General features: G+C 42.7%; 1 protein-coding gene across 2 annotated transcripts in view; it reads left to right on the top strand.

Moving 5' to 3' along the window:
* The window catches only part of CHEK2 (checkpoint kinase 2), a 39,807-nt gene extending 24,815 nt beyond the window's left edge, over positions 1-14,992 (top strand). For both annotated transcript variants that reach the window (XM_054996007.1, XM_054996006.1), the window contains exons 10-13: positions 9,743-9,858; positions 10,514-10,599; positions 12,515-12,595; positions 14,631-14,992. In XM_054996007.1, the coding sequence (XP_054851982.1) occupies positions 9,743-9,858; positions 10,514-10,599; positions 12,515-12,595; positions 14,631-14,708 (361 nt within the window). In that variant the 3' untranslated portion in view covers positions 14,709-14,992. The remainder of the gene's footprint in view (positions 1-9,742; positions 9,859-10,513; positions 10,600-12,514; positions 12,596-14,630) is intronic.
* Positions 14,993-16,983: the final 1,991 nt, after the last annotated feature.

Genomic DNA, 16,983 nt, shown 5'->3' with positions numbered 1-16,983 from the left:
GCGCTCCATCAAGAGCGGGGAGCCGGAGTCCCGTGCCCATGGCCCCCAGACCCACATGTAGGACCTCCGTCTTCGTGGGATTTAATTTCTTTTTTTTTTTTGAAAAATTTTTATTGGGTTAGAATCCATTATTTCCACATTTACATTCAATTTTCCCCAATTTTTTCATCTCTAACCCCCTCCCTTTCCCCCCCCTTTTTGTTGACTTCCAACAGCTTTCCAACCCTTTGTCCCCTTTCCCTTACTTTTATTAGCTTCCTCTATCTAAAACAAATGTATATTCTCCATTATTCTAAGCAGTACATCCTTAACTATTTTTAACATTATATGCCCAAACTGTAAGTCTTTGTTTCCATCTTAGATAAACAATTTATCCCAATTTTTCAATTTCAGATATTTCTATATATCATAAACCATATAGATCATACATTCGTTTATATCAAACAATTTGACTTATTCTCTATATATATTACTCATTCTATCTTTTTATAATAGTTCTATATATCTCTCCTCACGTAGTCAATCAATTTGACCCATCTATATCTTCAGACATTCAGTTTGGTACAAAACTTGTCAGAAAAAAAAGAAAATATTGTTAGTTAATCGCTCCTTATATTTAGTCCTTATAATTAATTATTTTCTCTATGTTCTGTTTGTTAACCTATATATATCTATATATATGTCAATCTATTAATCTGACTGCTTATTAATTCACATTTATCTCTTCTCCCCCCGGTAAAGTCTCCCCCCTCTACTTCAATACTTCAGTAGTTCTCAAACTGCCACAGTTTTCCTCCCACCTCCCATTTCTTCTCCAGGTATTGTTTCAGCTTCTCCCAGTCTGTGTTGAACTGCCCTGAGTCCAGATCTCTCAATTTTCTTGTCATCTTATCCATTTCAGCCATATACAGCAATTTGTAAGTCCAATCTTCAATAGTTGGCACTTCTTGTACTTTCCATTTTTGCGCATACAAAAGTCTAGCTGCTGCTGTCATATAAAATATCAACGTCCTGTGTTGGGCTGGAATTCCCTCCATTCCCAAGTTCAGTAGCAGGAGTTCTGGGTTCTTATTAATTTGAAATTGTAAAATTTCACTCATTTCTCTTATTATTTCCCCCCAGTACTGCCTGGCTACCTCACACGACCACCACATATGATAGAGGGAGCCCTCATGCTTCTTACATTTCCAGCATTTATTAGAAGTATTCAAATTCCCTAGCGCAATCTTCTTTGGTGTCATGTACCAACGATAGATCATTTTATAAATGTTCTCTTTGATATTAATACATGTCGTTGTCTTCATTGTAGTTTTCCACAAGTATTCCCATGCCTCCATTGTTATTTCTTTATTAAAGTTTATAGCCCATTTCACCATTTGTGTTTTAACTATCTCATCCTCGGTATACCACTTCAACAGTACTTGGTATACCTTGGATATTCTTTTCTTATCTTCTTTAAGAAGGGTCTGCTCTAGTTCCGAATTCTCTATTCGTATACCTCCCTTTACAGAGTCCGAATTATATAAGTCTCTGATCTGTCTATACTGGAACCAATCGTAGTTAGGTGATAGTTCCTCTTGTGTCTTTATTCTAAGTTTGGATGCTTCAGTTTTAGTTATTTCTTTATACGTTAAACATTGTTGTTCATTATCAACAGCTCTCGGGTCTATCACCTCATATGGAACCACCCACAAAGGGGTTCCTTCTTGTAGATAAATTCTGTACTTCTTCCAGATTATGTATAGACTTCTCCGAACAAAGTGATGCAGGAACATCGAGTTGACCTTTACTTTGTCATGCCATAAATATGCATGCCATCCAAATATTTTTTTATATCCCTCTAGGGCTAATAGTTTCTTGTTCTTTAATGTCATCCATTCTTTCAACCAAACTAGGCAGATTGCATCATGATAAAGTCTCAGATTGGGCAGTTGCATTCCGCCTCTTTCCTTTGCATCTTGTAAAACTTTCACTTTCACTCGAGGCTTCTTGCCTGCCCAAACAAAATCTGATATTTTCCTCTGCCATTTTTCAAATTGTTTGGAGTCTCTGATGATTGGTATTGTCTGTAGCAAAAACATTACTCTTGGTAACACATTCATCTTAACTGCTGCAATCCTGCCCAACCATGACAAATTCAATCTATTCCATTTAATCAAGTCTCTCTCTATCTGAGTCCATAGTTTTTCATAATTGTTTTTGAATAGATCTATGTTCTTTGCAGTTAATTCGACTCCCAAATATTTCACTTTACTTGTTACTTCACAATCCGTTGTTTCCATTAACAATTGTTGTTTCTGCTTAGTCATATTTTTGCATAATATCTTTGACTTCTTTTTGTTAATGAAGAAACCTGCCAAGTCTCCAAACTCCTTGATCTTATCTATCACTCTTGGCATGTTCTCCAATGGGTCCTCTACAATTAACATTATGTCATCCGCAAATGCTCTGACCTTATATGAATAGTCCTTTATTTTTATTCCACGAATTTCATCATCTTGACGTATTTGTATCATCAGAATCTCCAATGCTAAAATGAACAACAATGGAGATAACGGGCAACCTTGTCTTGTTCCTTTACTTATCGTCAATTTCTTGGTCAATTCATCATTCACCACAATTGCTGCAGTCTGGTCTCTATAAATTTCCTTAATTGCTCTGATGAATCTTTCTCCCAATTGTAGCTTTTCCATAGTGGCAAACATAAAGTCCCAGTTTAAATTGTCAAACGCTTTTTCAGCGTCAACAAAGAAGAAACCAACCTCTTTGTCACAACGCTTGTCATAATATTCAATAGCATTGATCACTGTCCTTAAGTTGTCTCTTATTTGTCTGTCTGGCAAAAAGCCTGCTTGTTCCTCCTCTATGACTTCCGAGAGCCACCCCTTCAATCTCTCCGCCAATATCTTCGCAAAAATTTTATAGTCATTGTTGAGTAGCGATATAGGTCTATAATTTTTCACATTAGTCAGGTCTTGGCCCTCTTTTGGGATCAATGATATATTCGCTTCACTCCAAGTTTCTGGAATCCTTTGATCCCTTAAAACCCCATTCATCACCTCTTTTAGGAATGGTGCCAGTTCATTAGCCATTGTCTTATAGAATTTAGCCGTAAGTCCATCTGGCCCTGGCGCCTTTCCTAGATTTGCAGATTGTATTGCCTTACTTATTTCCTCGTCAGTTACTTCACTATTCAACTTATTTCTCCAAGCTTCCGAGATTTCTGGAAGTTTGGTTTTCTCCAAATATGACGCTATTGATTCTTTGTTTACTTCTTTTTTATTATACAGCTTAGCGTAAAATTTATAAAAGGCTCTACTAATGGTAGCCTGCTCCAAATACGTTTTGTTATCTTCGCAAATTTTATTTATTATCTTCTTTTCCCTTTTCTTCTTCAATTGCCATGCCAGGTACTTCCCAGGTTTATTAGCACCCTCAAACGCTTTTTGATTCAGTCTTTTGAGATTCCACTCCAATTCTTTATTGCTCATTGCTGTTAGCTGTTCTTGAAGTATTTTAATTTCCTGGTATACCTTCTTTTTCCCTGGTCTCTTTTTTAGCTGTATTTCTTTGGCTTTTATTTTCTCCTCAATCTCTTGTCTTTTCTCCTCTTTCTTCTTTCTTGCTCTACCATTTAAGTCCATTAGTATGCCCCTTACAACCGCCTTGTAAGCATCCCAAACTTTATTGGTTGGTACTTCTTTATTCACGTTGTATTGTATAAAAAACTTTGTCTCTCTTCTCAGTATTTCCATATTCTCTCTTTCCTGTAACAAGTCCTCATTTATTCTCCATGCTTTCCTTTTTCTCTTTTTTCCAAATTTCCACATAATTGGGTTGTGATCTGAGCCTACCATAGGCATTATTTCTACCTCCTTAGTCCATAATGCTAAGTCTTTTGAGGCCCAGATCATATCAATTCTTGATAATGTAGAATGCCTTGCAGAATAAAAAGTAAACTGTCTGCTTTTAGGATATTCTCTCCTCCATACATCTTCAAGAGTCTCTTGTTGAATCAACTCAAAAAAAAGCTTTGGTAATAGTCCTCTTTTCTTTTGTGCCGTTGTAGTCTTTTTGTCTAGTTCCAAGTCTGTCACTCCATTGAAGTCTCCAGCAAGAATTATCTGGTCGTATGCAAGATCGTCTAAATGCTTCCTTAAATCCTCAAAGAAGCTTTCTTTTGCACCGTTAGGTGCATAAAGTCCGACTACCAACACTCTCTTTAAATTCCAAATACATTCCACTGCTACAAATCTAGCTTCCTTCGTGGGATTTAATTTCAACCAACTCTGCTTCAACCATCCAGTCACAGCTTCGAAGGCACGCTCCAAGACATCTGGGGCAGTCGGGCCGTCCATCCATCATCAGATATAGTTGGGTGTCATCAGCATGTTGATGACACCCAAGTCCAAAACTCTGCACCAGCTGGGCGATGGGGCACATATAAACATTAAACAGTAATGGGGAGAGTATTGCTCCCAGAGGGACACCGCGCACCAATGGGTGGCGGGATGACAATTTCTCCCCAAGTGCCACCCTCTGTCCCCGACCATGGAGAAAAGAGACAAGCCACTGTAAGGCAGTCCCTTGTATTCCCACATCGGCAAGGCGGTGGGTCAGTAGATCGTAATCGACCGTATCGAATGCTGCTGACAAATGCTGCTTATTAATAAAGGCAGTACATTTTTCACAATTAAGTATAAAACTCCGTGTATTCTATAACAGTACACCAGTAATAAGCAGTAGGATTTGAGTCCAGTGGCCCTGTAGAGACCAACAAGGTTTTCAGAGGGTTAGGGTTAGGCTCTGGTGTCTGAAGAAAGGAGCTCTGGCTCTCGAAAGCAGACACCCTGAAAGTCTTGTTGGTCTCTGAGGTGCCACCGGACGGACTCAAATCCTACTTTTCTGCTTCAGATCAACATAGCTGTCCACCCAAACTATCCTCATAGAAATAAACAGTAGCTATAGAAATAGGCTAATCATGTCGGTCTAGGCAGCATATAAATGATTCAAATCCTAGTTAAAGTAGCAGTAGTAGTATAGTTAATCCTATAACAAATCCTAGTTATAGTAGTATAACAATTGGCATTGTTATAAAATTGCTAAGTCAAGGGCAGGCAAAATGAAGCATTATCAAAAAGTAAGAGAGAGAAGGAATTTTGTTTCCTAGCAACATAATCTTGAGTAGCACTAGGTGGGTATACCTGTTGAAGATGTTCCAAAGATAAAGCACCAGAACAGAAAAAAAGCCTTATGGTCAGCCACTTAACCTCTGAGGGCGCATGGCTTCTGATGGGCAGAGGGAAGGCTCTTCTTTAGCTGGGTGTACTCGTCCCATTGCTGAATCCAACAAGCGTAAAGGAACAGACTCACAAGCCCCTCCTGTTCCTTCTGGTTGGCTTCCAGGAAGATGGAAAACCCTTGCAGCTGTCCTCTGTTTAGCGTTGCTGCCCTGTCCCCTTGCTTCATAGGGGTGCCAAAAACAACCTGGGTAACTGCCACTGCCACCAGCAACTCTGAAAATTTCTCCTGCTAAAGAGAGTTGCACATCTATCCCTCTGGATATGTGTTGCTGTTTAGAGGTTGCCTCACCTGCCCACTTCGGTATGCTAGCATGGGAACAAACTGTCACATCTTTGCCATTTCGAGCTATTGTACTCCAGAGATGGCGAGCTTTCCTACCACACCTCCCCCTTACTGCAATCCTGGTAGCAAGAACAAATGGACATGGTGTGTTTTTAGAGATCAGGCTTAGAGCATCCGACATACAAGAAAATTTAATAAATCAATAAAAGGAATACCCATGTTCTATACAAGCATTCAGAATGATCAAAGAAAAAAGGAAACATTTTCCCCACATTAGTTGTAGATTTTCCGGGCTGTATTGCCGTGGTCTTGGCATTGTAGTTTCTGATGTTTCACCAGCAGCTGTGACTGGCATCTTCAGAGGTGTAGCACCAAAAGACTGTGTCACTGTGACACTGAGAGATCTCTGTCTTTCGGCGCTACATCTCTGAAGATGCCAGTCACAGCTGCTGACGAAACGTCAGGAACTACAAGACCAAGACCACGGCCATACAGCCCAGAAAATCTACAACAACTAACATTCTCTGGCCGTGAAAGCCTTCGACAATATATTTTCCCTACACTTGGAAATTATTCTGAACAATGTTTAATTAGGGTATTGTTCCTAGTTGTGCTCCCAAATCAAAAGCAAGCTGCAAGCTTTGGAGAGCTGCTTCTCTGTGTCTAGAGAATTTATAACTTGCCCTCAGGAAAATCTTGCCCCCCCCCCCCCAGCCCTGGGGTAATCCTGTCCCTTGAGAAGGAGAATGTGTTCCAGCAATTTGGTTGCTCTTTCTCACTCCCTTTTGAGTGTGTCATACTATCAGGGGGTGGGGTGGTCAGCCATCGTCCTGCTTGGGCCAGAGTCAGCATATCCAAGACCTGGAGTGAACTGTGCTTGGAGCCTAATGGTTCCTTCCCCAACCCCCTCCTTCCTTGCCAGCTACTAGCTTCCAGCAGGGTTCCTGCTCATGGGCTGAGTGTAGTAGAAATATTAGGGTGAATTTCTGGATGGAGGGCATTTTTCCACAGATGGTTTTTACACTTCCTGGTTTATCAGAAATGTTTGTAAAATCTAATATGGCTTGGAGATGTCAGAATCAAATTGGCACATTTTTACATATGTGATGTGACCAGTGCTTTTTGTGTTTTAAAAAAGGTATTAGTACACACAGATACGATTGCACTGATTTTTACCAATTCTCACTTCAGGACATGGGAGAGTTCTCCAAAAGGTGCTGGCATTCACTACTGGAGAGTAGGGGTGTGCGATTCGGGTTTCCGATTTGGGATAAATACCCGAATCGGTCCCAATGATTCAGAAATGCTGAATCAAAGCTTCCCAAAGCGATTCGGGTCGCTTTGGGAAGCTTCAGGGCGCTTTCAAACCCTGCAAATGGCTCCAGCTGACTGGCGGAGGAGGATCACCCCCCCCCCCTGGCCCGTGGGCCAGCTGAAGCGCAGGAAGGGCCTTTTCCCTGTTGCTTGAAAGCGACATGGAAAGGGACCTTTAAACTTCAGCAGGTCAGCGGGGGGGATTCCCCCCCCCCAACCGCTGGGCAGCTGAAGCACGAGAAGTCCTCTCATCGCTTATTTCACCCGATGGGAGTGGGAGGAGGGAACCACTCTAGACACTGCCTTGGTCAGGCCGCACCTGGAGTATTGTGTGCAGTTCTGGAGGCCTCACTTGAAAAAGGATGTGGACAAAATCGAGAGGGTGCAGAGGAGAGCGACGAGGATGATCAGGGGTTGGGAGACTGAGCCCTACAAAGAAAGGCTGAGGGCCTTGGGAATGTTCAGTTTGGAGAAGAGAAGATTGAGGGGGAACCTGATTGCTCTCTTTAAATATTTGAAAGGCTGTCATTTGGAGGAGGGCAAGGAGGTGTTCCAGTTGGCAGCAGAGGATAAGATCCGAAGCAACGGGCTTAAATTACATGCACAAAGGTACCGGCTGGATATTAGGAAGAACCTTTTCACGGTCAGAGTAGTTCAAAGGTGGAATCAGCTGCCTAATTTAATTTAATTTAATTTGATGTATTGTCAAAGGCTTTGATGTATTGTCGAAGGCATCCAGACAAGAATAAAAGAACATGAAAGACACTGCAGACTTGGACAGCCTGAAAAATCAGCAGTGGCTGAACATAGCCTAACTCAAACAGGGCACAGTATCTTATTCCAGGACACCAAAATACTGGACAACACTTCCAACTACTTTGTCAGACTGCACAGGGAAGCCATTGAAATTCACAAGCATAAGCAAAACTTCAACAGGAAAGAAGAAACCTTAAGAATGAACAGAGCATGGGCTCCAGTTCTGAAAAACACCAGGCCAACAAAACACTCCACACCCGACAATAGCCCTGCAGAGAAGATTAGCACATCAAGCACCAATCCATATGCAAAAGAACCTCCTCAGGATACAGTGAAGCCTCCCGCCATTAGCATTCCACACCCTGGGAAACTCTTACAGAATGACTCAGCTCAACCCCACCCCTCCTGAGTAGATACAAATGACCTACATCTTTTCCACACTGACACTGAGAGATCTCTGTCTTTTGGTGCTACACCTCTGAAGATGCCAGCCACAGCTGCTGGCGAAACGTCAGGAACTACAATGCCAAGACCACGGCAATACAGCCCGGAAAACCCCCAACAACCATCTTAATTTAATTTATTATATTTATATTCCGCCTTCCCCGCTTTCGCAGGCTCAGGGCGGATAACCACTGCCTAGGGAAGTGGTGAGCTCCCCTTCACTGTCAGTTTTCAAGAAGAGGCTGGATGAATATTTTTCAGGGATGCTTTAGGCTCATCCTGCACTGGGCAGGGGGTTGGACTAAAAGGTCTGTATGGCCCCTTCCAACTCTCTGATTCCTCCTCCACCTCCCATCGGGTGAAATAAGCAGTGGGTTGGGAAGTTTCTTTGTGCTCCGAATCTTCATGGAGCACACTGAAGCAGGGCAATAAGCAGAAATATTGCTTATTTCTGATTCTTTTTCCCACTTAGGAAATTCCAAAGCGGGAAAACCAAATCTTTTTGTCCCTGCACACCCCTACTGGCGAGTACTGCCACCAGTGTGACTGCTGTATTATTAGAGAATCCTGGGGAAACGTTTGTAAAGGAATTTGTTGTGGAGTAGATATAGTTATGCCTTGGTCCCCACTATTCTCCATGTATCTGTTAGGCTACATGCCTAAAAAGCACGTGGTGTGGCACCAGGAGGGTCTTCGCTCAAAACTGGGAAGAGCAAAACTTGCCAGACTTGGAGATCTGTTTATGCAAGACCTTGGTTAAGCTAACAGACAAGATACTGATGCTAGAACTCAATAAAACACATACACAGAGGCTCAGTGTATTCATCACTGGTCTCCTTTGACTGAACATTGGAAGATGATGTTTCTGGCAGGAGCTGTAAGAAGAGCTGTAAGGATTTAGAAATGATGTTCCTATTAAATGTAGTAATATGTAAGACTATAGGCACATATGCCTATGTATATGTGTGTGTGTGTGTATCTAAATCGATAGATACAGATATATATAATAATAACATTTGATTTATAATATGCATTCGTGGAAAGTTATAAGTATGTAGGCAATGTACTTTTCTACTTTTCCTAAAACTAAATAGCACAGAGATGCAGTCAGAGCATGGATAGCTGAGGCCAAGTCACAGTCGCTAAAGTGGGGCTGTGGCTGCCAAACCAACTGAGGTTGGCCAAAGGTGCCAAAAGCCACACAGCAGACTTGCGTGTCTCCATTGGCAGGCCAGGCCCCAGCTGCACTCCCAGATGCTGCGGTCCTCCGGGTAGGAGCTGCAGCTTCAGCCAGAACTGGCCGGGTTCTTGTTCCGTGGTCTACAAAACAGCACTTCAGTCTTGTCTGGCTTGAGCTTCACTTTATTGGATCCCATCCAATCAGTTTCCCTTTACTTATGCATAGAGTGAAGTTGCTGCATTTCTGTGCCATCGCAACCTAACGGAGACGGCTGTGGCAAAGAGAAAGTGGCTTGAGGGGGGGGGGGGTTTGAACCTGGGATTCCCACAGGCGTGGTTGACGCAGGGTGGCCGTCCAGGGTAGGGTGGCGTTTTGTTTTTTTGGGGGAGGGGGGTTTCAGAAGCATCAAGGCCTTTACTTGCTGACCCAGCCTGATTTTCCCTTCTTGTTTTTGTTGATCAGCCTCTCTGGTTATCCACCCTTTTCGGATCAAAATTCTCGGCAATCATTGAGAGAACAGATCACCCGGGGTGAATTCTTCTATTCTGCAGAAAAATGGAAACACGTATCAAAAGAGGGTATGATCTGTGACTCCCGAGGGATAAATGAGAAGGCTTTTTGTTAACTTATTCAATAGAAGCAGTTTTACACATAAATGTAAAAAAATGTAAAGGTAGTCCCCTGTGCAAGCACCGAGTCATTCCTGGCCCATGGGGGAACATTGCATCACGGATGTTTTCTTGGCAGACTTTTTACGGGGTGGTTTGCCAGTCATCTACACATAAATGTAATTGTAGTCATTACTGGTCAATCTAAAGGCGAAGCGCTGACCATGACCTAATAAGAGAATTGCTCATGGTTGTTCAGAGACATTCCTGTGGCCGCAGGTTTCTACATGCAGACACTGAGTGGAGCTGGTAGCACCAAAGCACCACATGCTCTGCCTTGCCAGTAGTATTTCCCTTGTAGATGTAGGGGAATTGGCTGGAGTATGGTGGGCTGAACTGTTCTGACGGCAGGATTGTACAAACGTTAAATGCTCACCAGCTTTGACATCTAGGGACAGAGCAGACTATCTGTGGCAATAGAACAAGAGCACCGCAGCCATCTTTTTGCAGTAAGTATTTTTGCTCAGTACTGAGAGCTCGTGGCTGCTCCTTGGCTCCACAGGGATAGCAGGGATTTTGAGGAAGAGTTGTGAGTCATTGGCCAATGTGTAGTATTTTATTGCAGCCTTTGACCTGGCACAGAAGTTGCTGACAGTGGATATTGGCAAACGACTCAGAATAGAACAAGCCTTAGAGCATCCCTGGCTTCAGGTATGTGCATAAACAGCTGTTTTTACCTTGTTACTTAAGACTAGAGATGGGCACGGACAGAAAAAAAATGATGTTCGTTGTTCATTGCCATCCATGAACAGGGACTCACGAACAACCATGGACGTGGCCCTGTTCACAAACATGTTCGTGGTTGGCTGTTCTTGGGGGCCAGCAGGCTCTCCTCCAGCCATCATCCAAGTCAAGATCCTTACTGCACCATTCCCAGAAACCTGACCTGAGCAGGCACCAGGAAAGGTACCAATAATAAATAATACCTTGGCCCCAGAGCCTCGCAGCAGCCCTGAAACTTGAAGGGGTAGATCCCTACCGCACCACTCCCAGAAACTTTACCTGGCCAGGCAGCAGGAAAGGTACCAATAATACATAATAGCTTGGCTCAGAGCCTGTCAGCAGCCCTGGAACTTGAAGGGGTAGATCCCTATCCCACCACACACAAAAAAAATTCAAGCTCCAGTGCACTCTATCAAAATGCCAATAGCAACTGTCTCTCCACTTCCTGCAAAGTCAGAGCTGGGAGCCCCCCTCCCCCCTGGTCTTTGCTCCCTTGTAACAAATTTGGAGCTCCACACTTGAAAGGAAGACCTGCCTATCAAGCTAAATTGGGCTTAGATTGGGGTTTCCAGGGCAACAGCAGGAGTTCAGACAATCCCTGCCTAAGTTGCCAAGGGAACTGATTGCAGGTGCCAGACTGTCTGGCTTGACGAACAGCAACAAATGAGGCTTGCAACGACCACCTGTACGTTTAGATTGGGGCCTCACGAACAGCTTGTTCGCAAACAGCAGGTTGGGCTGTTCGTGGCTTTTCTTTGTTCATATTGCTTGTTCGTGCTCATCTCTACTTAAGACAGCTCCTTGTAAGGAAACTTTGGAGTGACTAGATGAACTTGAGTTGAAATGTTGACAATTACGACCTTAAAATTCCTCGCTAGAGTTTTTGCAGTGATTTGAATGGGGAACAAGTGGTTTATTGCGTTCATAAAGAACAGTCATGTGGTGTGGGGAGTGGTCTTCTGACAGTGGCGCCTGAGAGAAGGCAGAGCTCTCTCTGTGTGTGTGTGGGTGGGTGGGTGGGTGGGTGGTCTCTTCCCTAGAGCGTTGTAAGGCACTCGGTGTCCTTATTTGTTGTACTGGCAACTCTGCCTTTTTGTGGTCAGGAGATTTTGAGCAGAGGCTGGTAACTTATGGAAGGGGGGTGAGGGGAGACCGAATGTTGGTTCTGCACATCTCACCTTGGGCTTTCAACAAACGGAGGCAGGGTAAACTTTCCATTTTTGTTTCCACTTAAGATCCCTGGAAGCACTTAAATTTTGAGGTGTTGTGTGTTTACCTGCTCAAAAAGTCTGAGTGCTTGAGGCAGGAAATGCAAGTGATACCCCCCACACAATAAAGAAAACTAACAATGAGAAAATGATCGTTTGGGTACCTGTAATAGAACCTCCAAACATTACAGGTTGCTTTATCTAGTTGGAGCAGAGTGGCCCACCTGCTCCATATTGTCTGTCGTGACTGGTCCTTGTCCTGCAGGGTCTCAGGGCCTTTCCCAGCCCCTTTTGACTAGAGGTGCCAGGGATGGAATCCGGGGCTTTCCACGTGCAAAGCAGGTGCTCCTTTCGCCGAGTGGTGGCCTTGGCTATTTCCTCCTTTCCGTATAACTAGCCCCTGGTTCAGGAGTGTGTGTGTGTGTGTGTGTGTGTGTGTGTGTGTGTGTGTGTGTGTGTGTGTGTGTGTGTGTGTGTGTGTGTGTGTGTGTGTGTCTGTCTCTCTAGTATATGGAATGCCTGAGGTTTGTTGTTGCTTTCTAAGCATAGACGTATCACATTATTTTAAATTGTGTATGTTGCTTTGTGAACCTTGTAAGTGAAAAGTGTAGTGTTAAATGTATTTTTAATCATAGGATAAAAGTATGAAGGACAGGTTTCAACAGCTGCTGATGCAAACAAACGACTTGGTGACCATACCTGAAGTTCCTGCTTTGGTAGATATTCCTTGTTGCTTTTTTAAAAAGTGTTTGTCATGTCTGTGCCCCATCCATGCCACTACTTAATGCTGTCCTGTTGTTTCTGAACCAATGTTTCATGCTATAACTGGAAGTCATATTGCCAGTGCCATAACTGTTTCCTTTCACAGGCTTATTGAAGCTGCAGGTGCCTTATTTAACGGACTGTAGAAACTCTCAGCGCTTCTGACCTTTTGTACTGCTCACTCCCATGCACTGCTACGTCTCAACTTTGATCTCCTGCTTTCTCAGTGTCTTGACTTGATAGTACAAATATGGGAGACGTTCTCAGGATGCGTTCGCGCCAAACGTCCTGTTTTACTGTTGGGAGGGGGAAGGAGCAAACGTGTGTGTTAAGAGGAAGGGTTTTCCCACAGGTCAACTCCTGTCCTGACTGCTTGGATGCTTACCTTGCTTCTGAGTAATCCTATGGACATATCTGTGGAAATGATCTGATTTCTGAATAAAGCCATTTAAGCGAGAGCCTGGGTTTCTTGCTGCAATGGTACAGGGGTCTCTCTGCCATGGCCTGTCATCCGTAGCCTGACAGTGTTCATCTCTGTTCATTGCACATAAAAAAGTAAAACACCTTAAAGAGAGAAAAATCACAAAGAAAATGATCTACAAACCAATAAACTATATCAATTATTTTCTCTTCCCAAAACATAATAAATAATATCCAATGTTTATTAAATTTATCAACCTTTCTGAATTTTTCCCTTTTGAGTTGTCTAATAAAATGTTAGTCTTGTCAGTAAGGCAGTATACCAGATCTTGTTAAATCATTCATTTATGGCGGGGTGTGTGATTTCTTCTAGTTTGCTGCTATAACCGTTTTAGCAACAGCAAACAAGCTTAAAACTGGCTCCATTTAGGGAGATCCATATAACCTTGAAAATATCCTAATAAGATTACTTGCTAAAGAACTAAACCGCAATTTCCCAAAAGATGAAATAAGTTCACAGGTGATAAACCATGCCTCCAACATTTATCCTGTATCAAATTTCATGAGTGCAAATATATGCAGCCTTCAGTACCACTGAAAATAATCTTGTATGTGTTTTCTTTAAAGGTAGTTGATACTAATGTCCAACAGTGCAATCCTATGAACGCTTGCCAGGGAGTAAGTTCCACTGACTAGGCCTGAGTAGAGCTGCTTAGGATAGCTCTCTTTGTTCCAGATTTATTCCTGTTCTTCCATACGAATACTAATCTGTATATATTTCTTCCGTTTTAAAATATAATTTAAGGGCTGTATAGATTGGTATATATTTCTCATGTGGTCTTATAACATGGAAGAATTAGCCCTGTTCAAATGTTACAATGAACGCACATCCCTTCTGCCTGTACATGTGCACATCTGTTTGTCAGAAACAGCCAACGCACATTAGCTTTACAAACAAAAAATGTGTGCTTTCCGTCACTCGTTCACCTGTACATCCGTTGACTGGGACATAAGAATTACTCAATGCACACAGGACAATCGAGTGTACATTGTACATGGACTGAAGTGCATTCACTGTATCTTGTGAACAGGACTACTATTTTGAATACCGACTGTTGGAATTTAGATTTAAAAGGGGGTCATGTTGATTTGCAGTCAGTTGATTTTCCTCCTGAAAAATTTCAAACTCAGTAGTAAATGGGGAGTTCAGTTCTTCCAGGCACATTGCTTCAGTGGGGAGTTTCTACTAAAAAATTGATGAGGAATCAGTTTTAGGTACTTTCCGTCATGCCCTTGTTGACCTGATGCTGATTATGGCTTGTTGAGATGTTGTTAGGAAGTTTTTTGTGGAGCATTGAAATCAAATGATAGCTTCCCAAGGGCAGAAGAAGAATGTCCCTAAATAAAGAGGTACAAATGAGAGTTTGCCATATAGCATGTCACCACGTATTCAAAGTAGTTCATGTAAATGATAAGACATGTTGTGTGGTCCTAAGTGCTGCTGCATGCTGTACATTTTGCTGTAGAAGGCACAGATGAAAGATTTCATGCTCCTTTGCTCTCTTCCAGCCATCCACAAGCAAAAAACGGCACCGTGAAAAAGAAGAATTGCCACCTCCTAAACGTGCTGTTCACACTCCAAGGTGAAGAAGTGGAGCAACTGCTTGGATGGCTGCTGTACATTTTTCTAATGTTTTATAATATATTAAGCTTTTGCTAATTGTAGTACGTCAATCACTGATGTAGAGATTTGGTGAACTGTAGAAAATTCCTGATGTTCTCTGCTCTTTGGACAGACCGAAGCTTCTGTGGCTCTTACAATTGTTTTGGAGTTCTGCTGTTTCTGATTCCATATTTGCATCCAATATCCAGATGTTTAAGCACAAATCTTCTAACTTATTAAAAAGATCTTTACCCTGAGGAAAGCCTTATCCTTAAATGTTCTTCTCTCTTTTGTATACACTGTACAGCATATATACTTCTATCAGCATCAGCGTCTTCCAAGGCTGTTTTTAGGTGATATCTAAAAAAACATGATCAATAATCTAATAATACCAATTCCCAGAGACAAATGAATTATTGTAATATGTATATTCTTTCAAATGCATTTGCTGATTTTTTTCTCATTCTGAACTTTTCTTCCCAAAGTACTACAGTTCAGTATAAATGAAATTCTTTTAATATTGGCTACTTCCTTCTCATAGCACAGAATTGCAATGGAAAGGGGGTTGGGGGATTAAGGAAAGAATATTCTTTGAAGCGCATACATTCACACCCTTTATTGATTACACACAGAGATGCTTCCTCCCACTGTGCTGATAAGAGGATAAAAAGAGCCATGACGGATCAGAGACCGATGGTCTGTCTGCCCAGTCCAGCATCTTTTCTCACACAGTAGCTGACCAGTTACTCTGGGGGGCCAACAGCAGGGCATAGAAGCTGAGGGCTCCACCTGGTGATGGCCTCTGGCATTGGTATTAGGAGGTTGACTGCCACTGAATGTGGAGGTTCTCTTCACTCACCATGGCTAGTAGCCAGTAGCGCTGTGTGTAATGAACATCACAAGGTGTAAAATCATGAAAAGAATTGTTTCCAGGTCTTACTTGTGGCTCTTCCGGAATGGAGACACTAGTCCTGGCTGTGTGGTAGTCACAAGATCCCTCCCTCCTGAAATCCGTGTTTTTTTGTTTGTTTTTTTGAGTTCCAGCATTTACCAGCAATGCAGCATGAGCTCGCATTTCACGCTGAATCTGTACTGAATTTCTTCCTTCCAATCAGATCATTGCAAGGGAAGATTAAACAGCACTCTCGGCCAATCCCAAAGACAGCTGCCATTTTCCTTTCTCCTTCACATCTCCTTGTGAGAGGGAGAGACTTTTTTTTTGTAAAAGAAAAGCCTAATGGTGTGTGTGGGGTGCTGAGGGGCCCATTGTATTTGAATGCTTTGCCTGATTTGCTTGAAGCTTGGGGATTCTTTGAAGGATAGGTGGAAGGCAGTCCACTGCAATTTTGGTGACATTTGGTCGAAAAATAACAAGTCCAGGCCCCCCGGAAGGGAATAATGAAAGTGCACGATGGCTGGCAGGGAGGGGGAAAGGAAGTCCTTTTCACTTCTGAAAGGAAAATAGCAACATGCCCTCCCTCCTGTCCCACTAGGTTCTCTTCTTCAGGAGAGGTCAGTGGCTCTGGAGGAACTGAGGGCAAAGGGGCATTGTCCTGCCAGAGGGTGGGCATTTTTGGCGGGAAATGGTCACGTTTGCGCTCTGGAGGACAATCACCCCTTTCTTAGATTTTAAAGCTGTACAGACCTCACCATTTGGCAGGCCTGCACAGAAGACCTCAATGAACAGAAGTTACAGGTAAGTGCAACTCTGTTTTTTCATCAGTTCTTTCTGTCATAGGTCGTGGTTTAGGAAGGAAAAGAAGAATTTTGCAAATGAATGGCTACGTAGATGGTGTCATCAGGAGCGGTTTGGTTTTTTGGACCGTGGCTTATGCTTTTGAGATGAAGCTCTTCTATCAAGAGATGGTTTGCACCTCATGAGGGTAGGAAAAATGTGTTTGGTAAGAGGCTTGCAAACCTGATGAGGGCTTTAAACTAAATCCTATGGGGGAGAGGGACAAAAATTCAGAGCCTATAACTGGAGAAGGGAACACTGAAGACCTGCAGGGAGCGGAACATAAGCTAGGAAACATTAATATGCAGGTAAGCATGAAAACAAAAACCTCAGGGCATATAACTCATGGCTTCTGATGTCTCTACACTAATGCACAGAGTATGGGAAACGAGCAGGAGGAACTTGAAGTCCTAATACAGGAAGGGGGACTATGACATAATAGGCATTACTGAAACTTGGTGGAATGACACTCACAATTGGAATACTAGGACTGAGGGATACAACTTGTTCAAAAGAGATAATTA

The sequence above is a fragment of the Eublepharis macularius genome, chromosome 13 (genome assembly GCF_028583425.1).
Source record: "Eublepharis macularius isolate TG4126 chromosome 13, MPM_Emac_v1.0, whole genome shotgun sequence".
NCBI lineage: Eukaryota > Metazoa > Chordata > Lepidosauria > Squamata > Eublepharidae > Eublepharis > Eublepharis macularius.
The sequence above is the reverse complement of the archived record's forward strand: the minus strand, read 5'-3'. Positions and strand labels throughout refer to the sequence as shown.